The sequence below is a fragment of the Trachemys scripta genome, chromosome 9, assembly GCF_013100865.1.
Source record: "Trachemys scripta elegans isolate TJP31775 chromosome 9, CAS_Tse_1.0, whole genome shotgun sequence".
Taxonomy (NCBI): domain Eukaryota; kingdom Metazoa; phylum Chordata; order Testudines; family Emydidae; genus Trachemys; species Trachemys scripta.
Window position 1 is genome coordinate 6,517,384 of NC_048306.1, and position 19,904 is coordinate 6,537,287.

The following is a 19,904-nucleotide window of genomic DNA, read 5'->3' on the forward strand; positions in this document are numbered from 1 at the left end:
ATGAGCATGCAAGAGAACAGTTTGGCCAAAGAGCAGACATTTCTAATAGAAGTGAGGCTGATGCACCAACTATCACACCATTTGTTGCCTATCTTTCCTCATGTCCAGGGGCATGATCCTGCATTAAGGAAATCAAAGGCATTTTTACCATTTACCTCAATGGAAGCAGGACCCAGTCCTACATAGGGAGGTTAACCCCCCTCCCCCACCCGGTGGGGTTCTGAGGTTGTATCCATGTTTGTGCTGTGTTGTGGGGGTGGTGGAAGGGACTATATATTGGTGCAGAGCACTATATTGTTATTTCCCTTCAAACCAGACAGCCTGTCCTAGCTGGGAAGATAAAATATTCTTTCCAGTGTGTTTACTCACTGATTAGAGCTGAGAGCCTAAAGCACAGTATTGCGATACTCCTTGAAAGCAAACCATGGCAAAATATTCTTCCCATGCCCCGTGAGACGTGCCTGCTACAGAATTCTGTGCTAGACCTGGATACTGGAAACCTCATAGACTCAGGCACAGAGAAAGTGTATTTAAACAGTCATGCCCCTCTGCCATGTACATTGGCCAAACTGGACAGTCTCTATGCAAAAGAATAAATGGACACAAATTGGACATCAGGCATCATAACATTCAAAAACCAGTAGGAGAACACTTCAGTCTCTCTGGTCACTCAATAACACTTGCTAAAAGTAGCAATTCTTCAACAACAAAAACTTCAAAAACAGACTCCAACGTGAAACTGCAGAACTGGAATTAATTTGCAAACTGGACACCATCAGATTAGGCCTGAATAAAGACCGGGAGTGGTTGGGTCATTACAAAACATAAACCGAATTTCCCCAATACTAATTTCCCCCTACTGTTACTCACACCTTCTTTTCAACTGTCTGTAATGGGCCACTCTCATTACCACTTCAAAAGTTATTTTTCCTCCCCTGGTATCCTGCTGTTAATTGAATTGTCTCATTAGACTGATCTCACACTTGGTAAGGCAACTCTCATCCTTTCATGTATTTATACCTGCTCCTGTATTTTCCACTCCATGCATCCGATGAAGTGGGTTGTAGCCCACGAAAGCTTATGCCCAAATAAATTTGTTAGTCTCTAAGGTGCCACAAGGACTCCTCGTTGTTTTAATCTCTCCATTGATTCTCAGATTCACCTGCTTAGCTAGTGGCAGTTGCCTCCAGCCAGAGGTTTCCCTGGGGATGGAATAAAATGCCCATTCTCCAAGTGAGCCTGTCGCCTTTTGTCCAGGGTGTTGTGTTGGTTTGTTTTTAAAGCATTCTGCAGCATCAGGACATGACTGCATTAGCCGGAACGGCAGAATGGCAGTAACTGGAGTTAGAGGGGTGCTTTGCGTTATATTTTAATGAGGCAGCTGACGAGTTACCATCGGTATCTGGTGCACGTAGGTTAATTGGAACCGGTGCCTGCTGTATTCCTATTGGCTAGAAGTGTCCAGGAAGAGAGACAAGGTGAAAATGTTGCAACTGATGTTCTAGTTTTTGGGTAATTAGTCTGGAGACTAATTGTGGAAAAAAGCAGCATGTCTCTGAGCCCACGGAGCTGACCATGTCTTGGACTGCACTGGACTGGACCCTTTGCATAGTTCCAATGCAAAATGGCAGGCCCCAGAAGCACAGTCACCCCCAAAAGGGGCGGATTGTCTTCAAAGGGTACAGTGGCAGATAGAACCGTCTTTACTCATACTGATGCTGCTCCGGGCGATCTGTCGACAGTGCTCGCCTTTGCATTTTAAGTGTGAACTGGTCAATGGTCAAAACTTCAAGGAAGAGGAGGGAAATCAATTTTGGATTCCACCCCTAAACACAAACCAAGCTATTGCCATCGGACAATTTGTATTAATAGTCCCAACTCTCTACCAGACCCGCTTTCTGGGAGAATAGAATTGTTTACTCCATTCAGACCGAGGGCAAGGTAGTTCTGTTAAAATCAAGATTTTAATTCTCATAGCTAATTGAAAGCACGTGTCAGCACAAGGAAGACAGAACTGTAGACTTGTTTTGCAGTCGTTTAAACTGTTATAAAAACAGTTGGCAGTCAGAATAATCACTTGCAGATAGAACTCCAGCAGAAGGGCCAATTCCTGCCTTCCGTTACAGGGGTAAGTGAGGATGGTAATTCCAATGAACTCAAATGGAGTCAAAGTATAAATCTGGAATAAGGGTTTTATTGAAGTCAGGGGGCGTTTCTCGGATGACTTCAAGGGGCGTTTAATTGGGCACTAAGTGAGAGCAGAAACTAGCCTTCTAAAAGCAAATAGAGATTCTGTCTGGCTGTTACCAGTCCTCACAAGTTCCCTTTCTAGTCATCATGATCAGCTTCTTCTCTCTCTCACCAAGTCTCAAGTGGCCAATGAAATTTACTCCCATTCTCTGGGAAATCCGTTATAGTATAAACCTTATATGAACAAGAAGCTACATAATATGGTTTCACAAACTTAATGACCAACTTTAACCCCAAGCAGAACTGACAGCGCCATCTAGTGACCATGAGAGGTTTTGATGTCTTTCACTGTAAGCCTGTTAGTCATAAGAAAGGGCCTTGAAAATTTGGCTGACCAAGTAGATGACCAAGAATTTTCTCTGTTTTAATAAGCAGATCTGCTCGCCCTTTGTACCCGCCTAACTATTTTGGTTATGGGTGTGGGGTTTTGACTGATATAGTCATACCATTACAGCTTCTAGTGTGGACACAGTTATATTATACAGGTACCCTCCGTATACAGGAAGGGGAATAAGCTATACTAAAATTTTATTATGTGTGTGCAATATGCCCATAGCCATGGTGTCTAGGTGATGAAAACTCAGGGATGGAAAGCCTGGTGTTTGAGAACACAGCACTTAAACATGACAGTTGAAACGTTGAGGGGACTATACCATCCTGTAACTATGGTCTATGGTTTTTCTTAATGACAGTTTTTATCAAAAATGAACAAGCAAGCTCAATCTTGCGCAGGCTGAAGAGACATAATTCAAATCGACTGGAAGAGTTTGTTCCAGGGAACCTCGAGAGAGAATGTAAGGAAGAAAAATGCAGTTTTGAAGAAGCACGAGAAGTCTTTGAAAACACGGAAAAAACAGTGAGTGTTATTATGGCAGAATGACCCCGACCCCACCATTATGAACCTACTGGGGGAGAGATAGAAGGGAGACAATCATGGGAAAAGCCTCTTTTCCCATTGCAATTCAGCCTGTGCAATGGACCAGCAGAGCACCTATGTTCATGCGAGTCTCGCATAAGCACTTATGCCTGTGCTGACCCACTTCATGAAAGGGATTTTAACCCTAAAACCTTTCTATTTGGATCCTTTACCTAAAGTTTTGGGGGCTTTACTTCTTGCTAGTTCTGTAATTTAATTTTCAAATTAAATATCAAGAGAAATTATTCATTTTATTGTTTGTTTGTTTTGTAGATGGAGTTTTGGAAAGGGTATATTGGTAAGAGATTTGCTTCCTCCACATTTCACATACATAAAAACCATAAGGTCATCCTGTATTCACCTTTCAGTACATGCCTATAAGTAATGGGAGGTACAGGTATTCATTGAAAGAATATTTCCCATTTAATGGAATAGGTTCTACAGTAGTGCTGGTCAAATTTATGCATGATGAATAATATATCCCCCAATTTAGTTCTTTCCCCTGTTCTGTTTGCAGATAATTCACAGTGTTGGTTTTTACGAGTCTATTCATTATTTGCATTTGTTCAAACAGCTTGTGTGAACAAGTTTCACTGTATGAGTTCACCTCAACCACTTGCAGTTTGTGATGTGTGATTGGTCGTGTAAACCATGGAGAAAGTTTCAGCTGCTATGGAAAAATGAAACGTTAAGGTTTGAGACAAATGGCCAGTAGCAAACGCCCTGTTCACATGCAAACATGACTCTTCCTATAAATGGCCCCTCTGTAAACATGTGTATGAGCACATCACGTTTGCTTGGAAATAGTGTATTAAAGAGAGCTATAAATGTGGCCAAAGCTGATAGCTGTTTGGAATTCAAACCAATGCCCACAAACACTTGTTTTGCATCTCTTGTCCAGCTCTGCTTCACACTTACAATCTGTCTCTTCACTCCTTGGTCCCTAACCTCAACTACCCCCCACACCCACACCCAAAAAATATATTAAATGAACACCAAACACATGAAACTAAGGATGTTTCAGCTTTGTAGATTGGCTGAGCATACAGAACATCGCCACTCTTAAATAACTCACACGAGTCAGTCCAAACTTTTTTTGCCTTTTTAAATTGTCTTCTGAAAAAACAATCGCCATGAAACGGAGATACTGTATTTTGTTTTTCTATCGTTGAAACTAATGACCCTGCTGCAAAAAAACAAAAACAATCTTACCGTCTCCTTTTTTATCACCGTGCATGTTGTACTTGTCCAGCTCACGAGCTGCTAGTACCAACATCTGTGCTGCATGAGTGAAATTCACTCCCATGCAGAGACGCAGCTCAAGCACCCAGACACCACTTAAACCCTATTTGAGAGCTTAAGTCATGCACAGGCCTAATACTCTGCACAGCGGTGAATTTGGCCATAAGTGGCCATCTTCTGCACCACACAAGTAACCTTTGGGCAGTTTCCAAAGCTTGAGTCCTAATTCTTTGCTGCCCTGTGCTTTGTGTCTGCACTGCTGTAAGTGACAAGTGGGTGTAAAACTCCACCATGCCGTTGAGGTGGAGTTTTACACTGACTTGCACCAGTATAAGTGGCTGCACAAGCCACCGGGAGACAAAAGACCCAGTCCATGGCCTGCAAGCTGGACATTCTGTACTTTGTTATATTTTGCCCCCTGTTTGCATTGGAACGAGGGGGAAGGAGAGAGAGGAGGAAGAAGCATTAACAGCTGAATTTGCTGGTGTAACATGAATGCATCAGGGCACTCTGCATTTCTCCTTCGGCTTTGCTCTGTCTTTTAAGAGTTTATTTCCGTAAGATTCAGCATCACTGATCCAATTGCCAAGTCCCTGGGTTTTATTGCAAATTTTCTGATAATTGGTGTTTTCCTTAGAGCTGGATTCCCAGGAATACATGAGAATCTCGGCTTTCGTTTCTTTCAAGAAGTCTGTTTCTAGCCCTCACAGAAAAGGAGAAAAGCTTGAGCTTAAAGTTCAGGGTCTTACGGTAAAGGCTCAAAACCAGGTGGCCACGCCACAGTCTTCTTCAAGGAAGGATGAGAACTTAAAAAACCCCTAATTTGGAGCCAGCTGGCTCTGCGTGTTCTCAAGGAACTCCACCTCCTAGCTCCACCTTTCTAAGCTAGATGAGACATAGGAGCAGTCTCTGATCTCACACTAGTGAGAACTGAGCAGAGCACAACTGAAGTCAGGGGAATTAACACACCAAAGACTGTAGTTAGGTCAGGTTTGATGCCATAATCAGGCCTTTGTGCATAATGCAGCTGCAGAGGTCACCACAGGATTGCTGCTCTGTCCATTTGTTATGCAACGATTTTCCAGAATCTAACTTTTCCCTTAAAAAGAAGTTTTCAGGTCCAAGCTTAGCTTAACATTCTTTATCCTGAGCCTGGTAGGGTGGGGGAACACTCACTGTTGAGTAGCAAAAGTGATGAATACCCTTGTCTGCTAATTAGCTGATCTTGTTTTCATTTCCAAGATGGAGACCAGTGCAATCCAAATCCGTGTAAAAATGGAGCCCGTTGTGCAGATGACATCGGTTCCTACGTGTGTTGGTGCCCGGCAGGGTATGAAGGAAGGAACTGTGAGCTAGGTATGTACCAAGAGGGCAGATTCTCTGCTGCCCTGCACCATACGTAGTCCCTTAGACCTGGGCAAAGTGGATGGGAATAATTTCCATTCTCATTGGGTGGTTTTTATAACCACTTTGCACTGCTGTAAGTGACCACGCAACACTCAGGTGTAACCCCTTGGTGAGTGTGTTACAGGTGTCTCCTTTGGGACCCAATCCACAGAGGAGATGCTACCCTCCCCACCCCGCTAGTAAGGATTGGTTATTTAGCTCATGCTAAAGCAACTTCTACTTCTCGCTTTGGTGTTCCCTGGTTCAAACCCTGGTGTTAGCCAAAGTGGCAGCCATCACATATTATAAATGAGAATCAGATTCACAGCCTGCTCAGTAATGTCATGTCTGCCAATGGAAATATTTAATCAGGAACCTCCTTTCCCTCCCTATTACAAGCCCTTCCTGTAATGATTATAATAGTCAGGGCTATTTAACTCCATGGGTGAAATCCTGAGCCTAACGAAGAGAATACAAGATTTTTTCATTGACTTTAACGAGGCCAGGATTTCACCCCCTGGTTCCATTCAACTTCCTGGGGAGATAGAGAGGAATGGGGCCTGATCCAAAATCCACAGAAATCAAACTGGAGTTTTCCCATTGACTCAGTGGGAGCAGGATCTGAGCTACGGTGCTGGGGGGTTGAGTATTGTCCAACAGTTTCAAGCACAGCACACAGGGGGCCCTGTTTGACAATGAGCAATGATCAACTACACACACACCCTGTGAGTCCAAAGACAAACAAAATGCCAATACTCTCCTGAAGGGCTCAGGAGATTATGAAAATAGAATCACTAATGGTTTTAGGAGCTAGGATCTCTCTGTCTCATTGTTCCTGCCCATCCTCTGATCCAGTATAGCCAGTGTAACGAACGAGCACTGAGAAGAGATTCCCTCTCTACTTGTGTTTTCACTCTGGCAGGGAAGAGGTGCGGGTCTGGAAGAGTGTTTTAAATTTGCAGCAAAGATAAAATGGTCTCAAGCCACCGCAGTCTTCTTGTGGATGGCAGACTGGGACTAAAATAGCAATAGAAATGAAGTGACTTTATAAAAATAGTAAACGATCACGTAAGCATGACGACAGAAATGGACGTGTCCTTGAGGAGTGGGAGGGAAGTTAATCTACTGTGAAGTTATTTGAGAACTCACTGAGAATTACAAGCAAGTCTGTTGACTAGTCACTTTCGACACCGGCAAGATGAGATTCCGAAAGACAGAGAAAAGCGAAGGGGAGCGTGCATCAAAAATGTTCACAATAAAATGTGAGTGTAACGTGAATGCCCCTGGGTTGGTCGTCAGCAGTGGGGATCGAACTTGGGACCTCTGGATCTTAATGCATGAGCCTCTACTGCCTGAGCTAAAAGACACAACTCTCTTAGCTACCTCTGTAGCAGGCTCATCCATCTCCACTTGGCCAAGCCTCCACTAGAGGGGAAACAGAACTTCACATCAAGTTGTCATGTCCTACATACTCCCCCTGGCTGGGGAAGTGTATCCCGAGCTCCAGAGGCGTCCCAGTTCAATTTCCTATCCAGGCCACCATCTGTAACACTGACACCCCTAGTGTGGTGTCAATGGCTGAAGCTGGGGGCTGAGTCTTTTTGCTTAGACAGTAGAGACACGTGCAACAAGATCCACTGCCAAGGACCCGCCCAGAGGCATCAGCATTACACATTATAGGCTCCAAGCTCAGTTTCATCAAAAGCTGGGCTCGATCAGGGAGGATTTATGGTTTGTGTCATGGAAAATCTGTGGGTTTTCTTCATTTATGATGCAAAACCTGGCAGTTTAAACTGACTTTTGCTTAGAGTTTCTGGGTTCACACCAATCTGAAATCAGAGGTCTATCCCAAGGTTTACACTGCACCCTTCAACCTGGCATCTGGTCACCTGAATCCAAACTGAAGACAGAGGGGGAGGAGGAGAGTGGTGGGGAATCCACGGGATATTGTACAAATATTTGTACAAACCCTTCCAAGGGGATCTGCCAAGTCCCAGAGAGCTCCGAAACTCTGAGTGGCCTCAATCTCTCTGACGTTGTTGGTGTCAGAACTGGTGCTGTTGTAGTCCACAAGGAGGCTGCCTTAGCGGACTCTGCTCCCTCTCCATACTGCAAAGCAGGTCTCGGAAACCAGTCTCCTTGATAGCTTGCCAGGAGGCTAGGCGGTGCGGGGCAGGCCTCAGGTTCAGTGGATCAGCAATGAGACCGGAGTCCACCAGCCAAAACACTCTCCAGCAGAGAGAGAAATGAGGGGACCCACAGATGCTACCACTTCCCCATGACTTTCCACAATACATTTTCCCACCAGTTTCATCCAGTTCTAGCTCAGACATTTGCCATTTTGGGGAGACTGGCTTTAACTCGGGATAGTCAATAGGTGGACCGCTGGCCAAATCCGGACTGCCAGATGCAACTGAACTGACCACGAAATCTTTTTATTTACTTATTAATTATTATTATTTGTATTATTTTCTCTGGGGTCTGGACCTTGACTATACCTTGCCGAAGAAATTTGGACCTTGACAAAAAATAATTGCCCCTGCTTTAACCTCTTGGTCTCACATAAGCTGTACATGTATTCCTTGTAGAAGTGCATGGGTTAGATACGCTGGTTGAGATTTTCAAGGCAGACAAAGGGATTTAGCCATGCTTTCAGATTAAATGGGTTTCTTAACTCTGGTTCCCTTAACACACACCAGGCAAAATTTCTGACTGTAGCGTATCCTGATCAGTGCTTTCATTGGACGAAGGGAGGATGCAAATTTGCTTCTGCCATGCAACAGTTTGGGTTGTTTATATGCTGGAGTCTAAAGGCCTGATCTTGAGAAGGGTTAACCACCCATTACTCCCAGACTAGGTCCTAAGTAAACAGTTCAGCGACATGCTCCTTAATCTATGTCATTTTCAGCTTTGCATTTATTGCACTTTTAAAGTGTCTAATGGGTTTGGTTTAATTTTTTTCAGATTCAACCTGTGCTACTAAGAATGGAGGATGCAAGCATTTTTGCACCAATGACCCACCCCGCAAAGTTGTTTGCTCCTGTGCAGTTGGCTATAAACTGAATGGAGATGGAAAATCCTGTGACCCTGCAGGTCAAGTTCTAAAATGATTTAAAGATTTGGGCTTAGATTTCAAAAGCTTCCGGGAGTATTTAGGCACACAATGGCATTGAAATGAATGGGACAAGTGCATCTAGATCCCCTTGGTGGCTTTGGAGCTCTCAGCCTGCTTGTTTCATAAAGCATGTTGTGAAATGTGTAGTAGAGCAGGTTAGCAATAGCCATGGACATTTTGTGGCAGGTAAGGGCCACATGCGCAGTTAGTGGCATAAACCCCTTCCCCAAACAAGACAGAGAAAAAATAGAGCCACACTAAGGCCACCACTCTACAGAGCAGGAATGGGATGCTTTAGAGTAGGCATTGGGATCACTGCTTGTTTCAGGTGGCCATCTATAGGTCAGGTCTACTTTTCCTCTGTCAATGCGCCAGTATGACCCCCTTACAACATTCTCTGCCGAGACCCCTAACTTTCTAGAGGGAGAAGCCATGTGTCCAGCTGCTCTCATGCCCACAGGTATACATGTCATATGAGTTCTTGCAAGCAAGAGCTATGACATTGTTGATCCCATGTTCTTCATATTTGGGATGCGATGGGCTTTTTGATTACAGTAGACAGAATGGAGAAAGTCTACATCCAGTCAGAATGGGCTACATCCCATAGATGGTACTGAACAGGGCTAGATCCCATCTTTGAACATCATGGGGAATTGTCCTACAAGTTCTTTGAGAAGTCTTCACTGGAGACATGCCAAGCTCGTGCTGCTTTTGGGTACTATTTCTATTCCACCCCTTGACAGTCAGAAAAAGACATGCAGTTGATGCTAAAATATGCAACCTAAATCTACTATTAAGGAGGTTAAAAGGAAATACATGGATTTTTACGGTTGCAACTTTAGAAAGAAACTTTACTTTGAAAAACATCATGAAACAACTTTATCTTGTTACGTCTCCCAGATTTGACCATATTACTAGGCTGTGCACATAAAATAAGTGAGAAGTAAGTGGCCATTGAAAAGAACAGTTAACTCTGTTTGCAATGGGGTCGTAGTCATGTTGGGCACAGGATATTAGAGAGACAAGCTGGGTGAGGTCATATCTTTTATTGGATCAAGTTCTGTTGGTGAAAGAGACAAGCTTTCGAGCTACACAGACCTGAAGAAGAGCTCTATGTGGCTCGAAAGCTTGTCTCTTTCACCAACAGAACTTGGTGTAGTAAAAGATATGACCTCATATAAAGTAAGTGAGATGTGGCCATTGAAAATAACAGTTAACTATCTGCATTGAAAGTGCTTAGAAATTCCAACTTGTTTTTCAAAACTCTAAAATGCGTTTACTAATCTATCAACAGCTTTTTAATAGTCTTCTCACCTTCATCGGTTGGAAAATATTTACATATGCATGTATAATTTCCATGCTCTTTAGCTCAGACACATGCTGTATTTATACTGCACTGTAGTTAGTTGCTATAGAAATGTCAGTTATAATAAGCAAGCGCAGTGGGAGAAATCTCTCTCTCTATGTGCAACAGGAGAGTTGATTTTCTTGGTTTCTAATTCTGATCTTCCAAACCACCCAGTAGGCTTTCCCAAACTCCTCAATACCTTTTTAAGTGTTTGATTTATTGCAACCTGCCTACCATGAATATCTCAGGCACATGTACAGCTGTCATTTTGGTAAGCAAGCTGAACACCACAGAAGAAAATAAGCTTCCTTCTTGTGCATCGCTATCAGTGATAGAGGCTTTGCCAAACAAAATCAGCCATTTCTCTGTGGCCCTATTGTTTTCAAGCTGATTTGCACAGGTATAACTGATAGGAACTTTGCTAAAAGAATTCTGACTCTCATGCAAAAGATGGAATCGAACCTGTAACTGGGAATTATGTGGGTTGTTTGGTAGAGTGGAAGATAGGAACAGTGAATAGCAAACAGGAGCAAGAAATAGTAAGCAATTCCTTTAATCACGAAAGTAACCAGGTTTGACTGATACAAACAAGGAGCAGATCTGTTGGGTAAGAAATGTCACATTTGCATTACTACTTTACTGAGTAGAACCAGATGTCAAGCAAGAGTCCAACATCAGCTGGTTTGAAGGGATCTGACACTATAGGGCACAATTAATGTCCCTTCCCCTCATCTACTAAGGCTCTCAAACTTATTCAGAATGTGGAGACCATCTCCAGAGAGATACTGTCCCCTGGGCATAGCCCCTCCTATTCGAGATCCCCCACTATCTCTTTGGCAGCAACAATTGGTGGGAGTCAGGACTCCTGGCAGTTAGCTAGTAAGCCAGGTAAAGAGTATAAGCTGCCATTGCTACAGGAACAACAGGGTTGGAAGGGGGAGCAGGCAGAACCAGCTAGACACAGAGGATGCAGAGTGGCGATCTCCAGGAAGCCTGGTTGCACGTGGCCACCACCATGGGTCGACAGCATAAGTGAAATGCTTGTAGGCTTCCCGTTCACAGCGTGGTCCACAGTCTCTGACTGTGAGGCAGGGCTCATTGGAAAGCTTCATAGCAGGCAGGGTTGTCAGGTGTCCGGTTTTTGACCAGAACGCCCGGTCGAAAAGGGATCCTGGCGGCTCCAGTCAGCACCGCTGACCAGGCTGTTAAAAGTCTGGTCGGCAGCGCAGGGGGGCTAAGGCAGGCTCCCTGCCTGCCATGGCTCCACGCGGCTCCCAGAAGCAGCGGCATGTCCCCCCTCTGGCTCCTATGTGTGGGGGCAACCAAGGGGCTCTGCACACTGCCCCTTGCCCCAAGCTCCAGCTCTGCAGCTCCCATTGGCCGGGAACCATGGCCAATGGGAACTGCGAGGGTGGCTCCTGCAGACAGGGCAGTGTGCAGAGCCACCTGGCTGCGCCTCCGTGTAGGAGCTGGAGAGGGGACATGCTGCTGCTTCCGGGAGCTGCTTGAGGTAAGCTCCACGCAGAGCCTGCCCCTTTTCCCTCTCCCATGCCCCAACCCTCTGCCTCAGCCATGATCCCCCTCCCGCCCTCCGAACCCCTCTATACGAGCCCAAAGCCCCTCCCCCGCACTCCGAAACTCTTAGCCCCAGCCCGAAGCCCCCTCCCACACTCTGAACCCCTCATTTCTGGCCCCACCCCGTGACATCCTTTCCATGCAACATAACTACAAGCCCCTAGAAGTCTCTTAATAAAACTGTTGGTTTGATGATAAGGAATTTACAACAGAGTTATGCCATGTGAGGCTCCAATTCAGCCAGATTCTTCAGCACATGCTAACTTTAACCATGCAAGTAGACCCCTTGGGTCAATGGAACTATTCTGATGCTTAAAGTTAGGCATATGCCAGTACCATGCTGAATAAAGGCCTGAGTTAATCACATCCCCATGTGCACATATACACAGTTTTTTTTTTCCATTTTAAAGTCCTCAAAATTGATTTCTAAAACCTGGTAAAGCTTTGTGCTTGCACTACCAAGGAGCTCCTATTTCTGACCTTTGGATGGAGTTTATTGTTGTGTTTATTTGACTATGAGAGCGACTTACATCTCCATAAATTAATTCAAACAAACATGAACCACTTAAATCAGCCCACTCCCCTGGAGCTCCTTCATCATCCTGCCGATGAGATGCGTGAAACATTTAGCTCCAGTTTTGCCACTTCATTTGTAATAACACTTAATATGATGCATGGCCAGCTGAAGTGCTACCTTATGAAGCTGCATTCTTCTCACAGTGCCGTTTCCATGTGGGAGGATTACAGCTCCCGAATCCAAAAGCAAGAACACCCGAGCCATGAACACCTTTGACAAGTGGTACTACAATTCTACCGATGATCACGACGAAGCAACAGACAATACCACACAAATCACACCCATCATTAAGCAAGTTACACGAGTCGTTGGTGGAGTGGAAAGCGGGAAAGGTGAAGTTCCTTGGCAGGTACTGGATTTTTGATTCCTGTTTGTTATCCTGCTAAACTTGATTGCTCTCATGTCATTTTGTATACAGCAGAATTTCTTCTATATGCTCTTTGAAGCCAGTGTCACACACTTCAAATCTCAGAGTCTTTTGGCCCATGTACATTATCTATGCTGTAGCAACATACTTTGCCCCATTCAGGGCCACACTGGGAACTTGCTAGGAGACAGAGTGACTGCATCTTTGTCCAAATGGGACAATCCAACCAGTTTTGGCTGCTGGTAGAATAATACATGAGCGCGCCAAGCACTTCACTACAAGCAGCCAAAGGGGAAGACTTTTCCAATCAAGCAAAATTTATGGAGACATGTTGACATTTTGGGGCACAACTTCACAATGAAGAAGAGACAGAGCCATGTTTTAATACTTCAGACTAAACTGTGGGCCGCTTTTCATGATACTGTCACTGAATGAATCAGAATTTACAATTTAAGGTTCTGATCCTGCAGTTTGAGCCACATGGGCAGACCCCTGCACCCAGGCAGAAACCCACTGACTTGAGGGGGCTCCAGAAGGGTCTGCCAAGACTTGCAAGATTGGGTCTTAGATTTGGGTCAGAGATTTCATTTTGCCTGGCGAGTGCCATGCACACATATGGCATCATCTCTCTTACCACGGAACACCTATATGAGAACACAGATTCTCAGCGGGTGTAAGTCAGTGCACTTCCACTGGCTTCAATGAAGCTATGATAATTTACATCAACAGACAAACTGGTCCTATATATATTTGAAGGAGTCTTATCTACTCCATCTGCTTATTCCTCACCAGAAGTCACAAACAGATATTGGACTTCTTGGATGGGTTGGATAACAGAAACCCCCTGGGGGCTGCCAACTGATGTGCCAAGACTACGTCTGCCCCTGCTTTCCCTGCCAGCTTGGGACTCCAGCACCCTGTCTTGTTGAGCCAGACACGCCCGTCTGCTCCAACCCCGACCCAGGGTCTGAACCACATGTCCCAAAGCTGCAGACTTAATTGAAAGCCTCTTAAGAAATGTTCCTGTCTTTAACACTCAGATGCCCAACTCCCAATGGGGTTCAAACCCCAAATAAATCCGTTTTACCCTGTATAAAGCTTATGCAGGGTAAACTCATAAATTGTTCGCCCTCTATAACACTGAGAGAGAGAGATGCACAGCTGTTTGCACCCACCCCCCAGGTATTAATACATACTCTGGGTTAATTAATAAGTAAAAAGTGATCTTATTAAATACAGAAAGTAGGATGTAAGTGGTTCCAAGTAGTAACAGACAGAACAAAGTGAATTACCAAGCAAAATAAAATAAAACACGCAAGTGTAAGCCTAGTACAGTAATAAAACTGAATACAGATAAAATCTCACCCTCAGAGATGTTTCAATAACTTTCTTTCACAGACTGGAAGCCTTCCTAGTCTGGGCACAATCCTTTCCCCTGGTACAGCCCTTGTTCCAGCTCAGGTGGTAGCTAGGGGATTTCTCCTGATGGCTGCCCAATTTGTTCTGTTCCACCCACTTATATATCTTTTGCATAAGGTGGGAATCCTTTGTCCCTCTGGGTTCCCACCCTCCTTCTCAATGGAAAAACACCAGGTTAAAGATGGATTCCAGTTCAGGTGACATGATCACATGTCACTGTAAGACCCCCAAGCCTTCATTCCTCCCAGCCTGACTCACAGGAAGGCCTGCCTGCCAACAGAGCCATCCACAGTCAATTGTCCTGATTGATGGGAGCCATCAAGATTCCAAACCACCATTAATGGCCCACACTTTGCATAATTACAATAGGCCCTCAGAGTTATATTTCATAGTTCTAGTTTCAGATACAGGAGTGATACATTTATACAAATAGGATGACCATACTGAGTAGATTATAAGCTTTGTAATGATACCTTACAAGAGATCTTTTGCATGAAGCATATTTTAGTTACATTATATTTACACTCATCAGCATACTTTCATAAAATCATATAGACTGCAACATCACAGTGATATCACAACCATCTCCATCCAAACCAACAGGGATGTAATAAAACAGAAATATTGTGACGTCTGGACCAGGGAAATGCTAATAAAACTCCAGCCACCAACAGTTATCCTTGCTTTGATGAGGCTGATGTATCCAGCGATGGCTGAGAGAGCTAAACAGTGAAATAATAAAATCAGTATAAGGTACAATCTTTTGATATCTTGAGCCCCAGCACCGCCAGTATCAATTGCAAGACCAATGACTATATGCTGCACAAAACGGGATATAAAATCTTCACTCTGACAGATCAAGTGGAGGTATTTTAACCCTGTCTCAAACAGAGGAACAATGACATTCTTAAGAAGGCGTTTCTAGGAAGCCAGGTAGCGAAAACGAGAGCTCGGTTAGAGGCAGAGACAGCTTTGCTGAAGGACCCGAGACGTGAAGGGAGTTTAAGTTAGAAGGTTAGCAGCAGGCAGAAGTGACCATTTGCCTCACCTCTTAAGGATGACAGAAAAACAATTGTGTTTATGTGAGCAAAGATGGTCACAAACAAGCTGACATTAGGTTCTTCATTGGAATCCAAAATTGACAGATGTCAGGGCCATTTAGGTGCAATCAAGGGAAAAAAACAGACCCATCGTCTCCAGGAATGACCAAGCTTGCAGTCTTGCTCTGACTACCAGCCCAGAGATGCTCAAAGCCCTACATTCTCCAGCTCCATATGTTGCATGGTGATGATACACCACTACACAATGATTCATCTCAGTGACATAAAATCATACACAGGAGACACCACGGTAGGATACACATTTAAAAAGAGTAAGGGGGAAACCACACAGGACTGGAAAAAACCCTTCAAATTCTGATGCTTATCCAACTCTAGAGAGGCCTTTACCAAGCCATGCGACTCTCCTGCCATCCTAAACATGGGTGCCTCCCCGTTCCCAGTTTTTATCACCATCACATGGGGAAGTAGCTAGTAGACCTGCTACCCTGGAAGAGTTGGCAATGGTCAGAAGGTCTGCTACCTCCTGCAATGTGTTTCTGAGTGGTCCGGTGCTCCATTTGGGTTCTTTACAAGCTATCTTCCCCTTCTGTGTCCCCATTCCATTCACTCCTTGGGGCATTCTTCCCCACCCTCTCAAGTGTGGAGTTGCCTTCTGGATCCACCTATTTTTCTCCCCCTTACTCTCTCTCCTCCACTTCTTCCCCACCACCCCAAGCTTTCTCTGGTCAATATTCTCTTCTCTCCAACACGCTCACACATTTCTGTGTGGAGTTCTTGGTGAGGAATGGTTTCTAAAGAGTGAGCGAATCACTCCATGCAGGAAGATAGCAGGAGAGTACAAGAAAGGAGGCACTCCTGGCAGCTGAATAAGAAGCCTCTCTAGTGGCTGCAATGGATAACTTCAGGCAGAAAACCCCACACCTGGGCTGGTCTACTTGAGGCAGACAAGGACACAGGGAAAAGGTAGCCCAGAACGACTAACAACATGCACCGCTACAGCAGCTCTGGGCAAGAATTTATGGTGCTGTAACTTCCGTGATGGACTGGCACAAACAGCCTGATTAATGTTAGAGAAGGCCTCTAACGTCACTTGAAATCTAAGACATTGCTAATGGACATGGGCCCAAGACACAGAATTCAGACCTTCATCTAAACTGTCTCAGCTCTTGGGGACAGTTGGATCTGGAGATTAGTTTGGGTCACATCTCAAATCAGTAGCAAATACTTTTTTAAAATTATGTTCATACTTTTGCAGCCTGATATTTAAGTAGCTGGTTTAGTGTTGTAATTTTCAATCTATAGCTGCCCTCCAGTGGCCAGGTACCTTCAAGTCTACAATTAACTTACTTAGAGATATCTCTTGCCAAACTAAAACATGGTTGGAATTAACAGGGACATTTATCTTTCATCTGTACAAATAGATACTGTGCTTTATTAACACAGACCTGCAAGATACAAAGTATTGATCTTTAATTGTAGAGCAGATCCTGTTTGGTGCAAACCTCTTGTAGTATGCAGGCTTCTTTCTCTTAGTCATAAGTATTGATCTCTCCTGCATAATATTCTGCTTCTTGGAGCTAAGAGGCAGCAGGTACACTTACAGAAGGAAGCTGGTCTCTAGTAGCGATCGTGTGGTATTTAAGGAACAACATGGTTGGGAAATCCCTCTTCTAAATTAATTGTGCCTAATAAGTTTGCATATTTAATTTGAAATGAAGTTTTGGAATGTAAAACATGTAGGCCTGTGTCCCCTGGCTACCACTGGCGCAGCACCTACCTGCCTTAGGCTAGCAGAGGAGCTGGTCCATTGCCACTATTCTCACTGGTGGCCAATATAACCTGTTCAGGAGTCTGTCTGGAATGACTGTGAGGAGAGTTGAACTTCACGTGGTGTTAGATTGGTTTCCCCTTGTCATGACCTAGCCAGAGGAGGGATGGGAGATGGTATTTAGCCATTGGTAAGGTTGTCCTGTGAAATGTGGTCAAACCAGCAGGACGGGACAGGAATACCTCAAGAGGGGAGGAAGGATGCTCAGGAAGTCCTCAGAAATTGTCTTTGAGCATGAGGGAAAGTGGGTGGTTGCTTTCACGGTGTCAATTTTGCATGTACCATTTAGCAGTGGCTGTTCCTCACCCTTTGTCCGCTCCCTTGATATACCTATGATGTTTGATTTCTCTTCATTACTGGTTTGTGTGGTACGCAAGGCTTGGATTTCTCTCTCCATAGGTTCATTTGCAGAATAGAAATGGAGTAGGATTCTGCGGAGGGTCTATTGTCAATGAAAAATGGATCGTAACAGCAGCGCACTGCATTGAGCCTGGCGCACAGATTACTGTCGTGGCAGGTAAGCAAAAGGAAGTCTGAATGCATTCGTGGATATTCAGTTAGGCATGCTAACTAAAATGGGCGCTATCCAGTTTATGAACATGTTTATCATGGCAAAGCTTCCCCTAGACCTGTGACTGACATCCATATTCCAGCAGGGTTTGTTTGTTAGGTTGATGGGACAACATGGTTTTTGGCAGGTAGGGAACAAGAGTTGTGTTACAGCCTCATAGTCACATTATCCCACTCCAGCTGTATGTACAAACTGTATTAGAACATGGATGCCTCTCTCCAGGCCAGACAACTGTGCCACGGTACAGCTAGAGTTGTAATGTAACAGGCTTTAAGGTGTCCACTGACTATAGAAAACAAAGATGTAGGGCCAGGTCCTTAGCTAGTATAAATTGGCTTAGCTCCATTAAAGTCAACTGAAACAAAAATCCAGAAAACCACCACTCAGAATATGACAAGTCTCCCCTCAGAAGCCTTAGCTGACACAGAACATGAAATACCTGACAAATAGAGCCCCGCGTGGATACAAAATCTGTATGCACGTCCCATCCACACAAATGCTCCGCGGATATCCGCGTTTGTGGCTATAAAGCGGATGGGACTAATATAGGACTATCGGTGGCAGTGTGCCGCACAGCTCCAAATGCATTGACCAACTAGTGTCTTGCTGGCGGCTAAAAACTGCATTTCTGCTTCCACGGTTGTCAGGCCTTAAACTTTCATAAAAATAACTGTTCATTGGCCAAACGTCACACAGATCTGAAAGTTAATTGAGGGATCAATGATCCTGCAGCAGAAGCAGAAATGGATCCTGTAAAGACTGAAATTCTGCAGAAAGTAGAAATTACGGACTGAAGTAGAGAATTGAACTTGTATGTGAGGAACTGTGAGGTGCAGACAGGCCAAAACTGACACATCCACAAAATGACTTCATTGCATCTTTACCAAAGCTATTTCCCCCCTCAACCCGCTGTCCCCGTCCCGGCCAGCTACTCGGCTTTCATTGATTGCCCATGGGAAACCAGAAGAGAATTCAACGCAGGGCCCCATAACTAAGGCAAGGGATTTGGCAAGGGTCAAAAGGTGATGGCTCACAAGTCAGGTTCCTCAAGTTGTTTATGAAGTGTCTATTTCATATTATAACTGCTGAGCACATGGGACACAAATCTAGTTAGTAGCAGCCGCCCATAACAACCGATTCAATTGAAACGTGCAACACACCAGACTAAAAGTTAGGTGATCTGGTATATTTATAATTGTCACTTAATTTGGACCAACTCAGACATTAAGAGTGGGATTGTCGAAAAGGCTTCAGACAAAAAGCCCCCGGGACTGATTTCAGCAGAGCTCCATGCCAGTACAGGTTGCCCCTGCACAGGATTAGGGTCTGCAGAAGGTTGAGTGCCACATTTTCTACCATTTACTTTCAGCCAGTTTTGCCTCCCTGAAAGTTCACAAGGGTGATAGAGCGTATCTGTTAAACTGCGAATACACAACTTCCGCTCTTCATACAGCAGAAACAGTTTCATGTTAGAAGGGCCCATTTTTTGCTTGGAAATGGGTCTGGAGTGGATTTTATTGACAGGTACCAAGTAAAGAGGGGAAAAAAATCTGGGATTGCAGGTTTTCACAGTGACTTGATGTTTTCACATCAAGCAGCTTGCACTTTCCCCTCCATCCATGCCAAACACCTAGCTTTAAATATAGCACAATAGCGCCCCCCTTGAAATATTTAGCAAACAAAAATAAAGGCGTTAAAATTACCCCCCACATAGGGTGTATGTTCAGGCTGTCCCGCAACAATTATGCAGCAATATCAATAAGAAAAAACAATAGGAAAAAAAACCCCTCAAAGTCTCCCCCATATGTGTCTTATTTTTACAGCTTAGTAATGTCATCTGAAAAGAAATCCCTACTCCCTCATTTCTATCTCATATCCTAATGCACTGAAAACACACCCACACCCACACCCAATGAGGGTGGCTCAGAAACAGGGTAGTGAGCAAAGCTGCCAGTCAGACAATACCATTAACAAGAACACAGAGAGCTAACTGATGGTCTGACTTCAGGCTCTCTCGTGGCACGCTCAGCAGGAAGCCAATAAACTGTTAAAAGCAGAAGCACTGCGAATACAACAGACAGAACAGCTCAGATTCTAGAGACTGCAGCAAAGCTCATAGGAAGATTGAGGCAGAGGCTAAACGTTCCCGACGCACTTTGGGCCACAAAAAAGAGAAGTGGATTGCTTGTGACAAGCTATTGATCAGGTCTCAGGATTCCCCTCCATCCCACCCGAGTTACCTGCAGATT

At 44.4% G+C, this 19,904-nt stretch overlaps 1 protein-coding gene across 1 annotated transcript in view; it reads left to right on the plus strand.

Moving 5' to 3' along the window:
• F9 (coagulation factor IX) overlaps positions 1-19,904 on the plus strand; it is a 28,142-nt gene that overhangs the window by 5,688 nt on the left and 2,550 nt on the right. The window contains exons 2-7 of the mRNA XM_034781571.1: positions 2,943-3,106; positions 3,440-3,464; positions 5,651-5,764; positions 8,759-8,887; positions 12,553-12,758; positions 17,484-17,601. Coding sequence (XP_034637462.1) covers positions 2,943-3,106; positions 3,440-3,464; positions 5,651-5,764; positions 8,759-8,887; positions 12,553-12,758; positions 17,484-17,601 — 756 coding nt within the window. The remainder of the gene's footprint in view (positions 1-2,942; positions 3,107-3,439; positions 3,465-5,650; positions 5,765-8,758; positions 8,888-12,552; positions 12,759-17,483; positions 17,602-19,904) is intronic.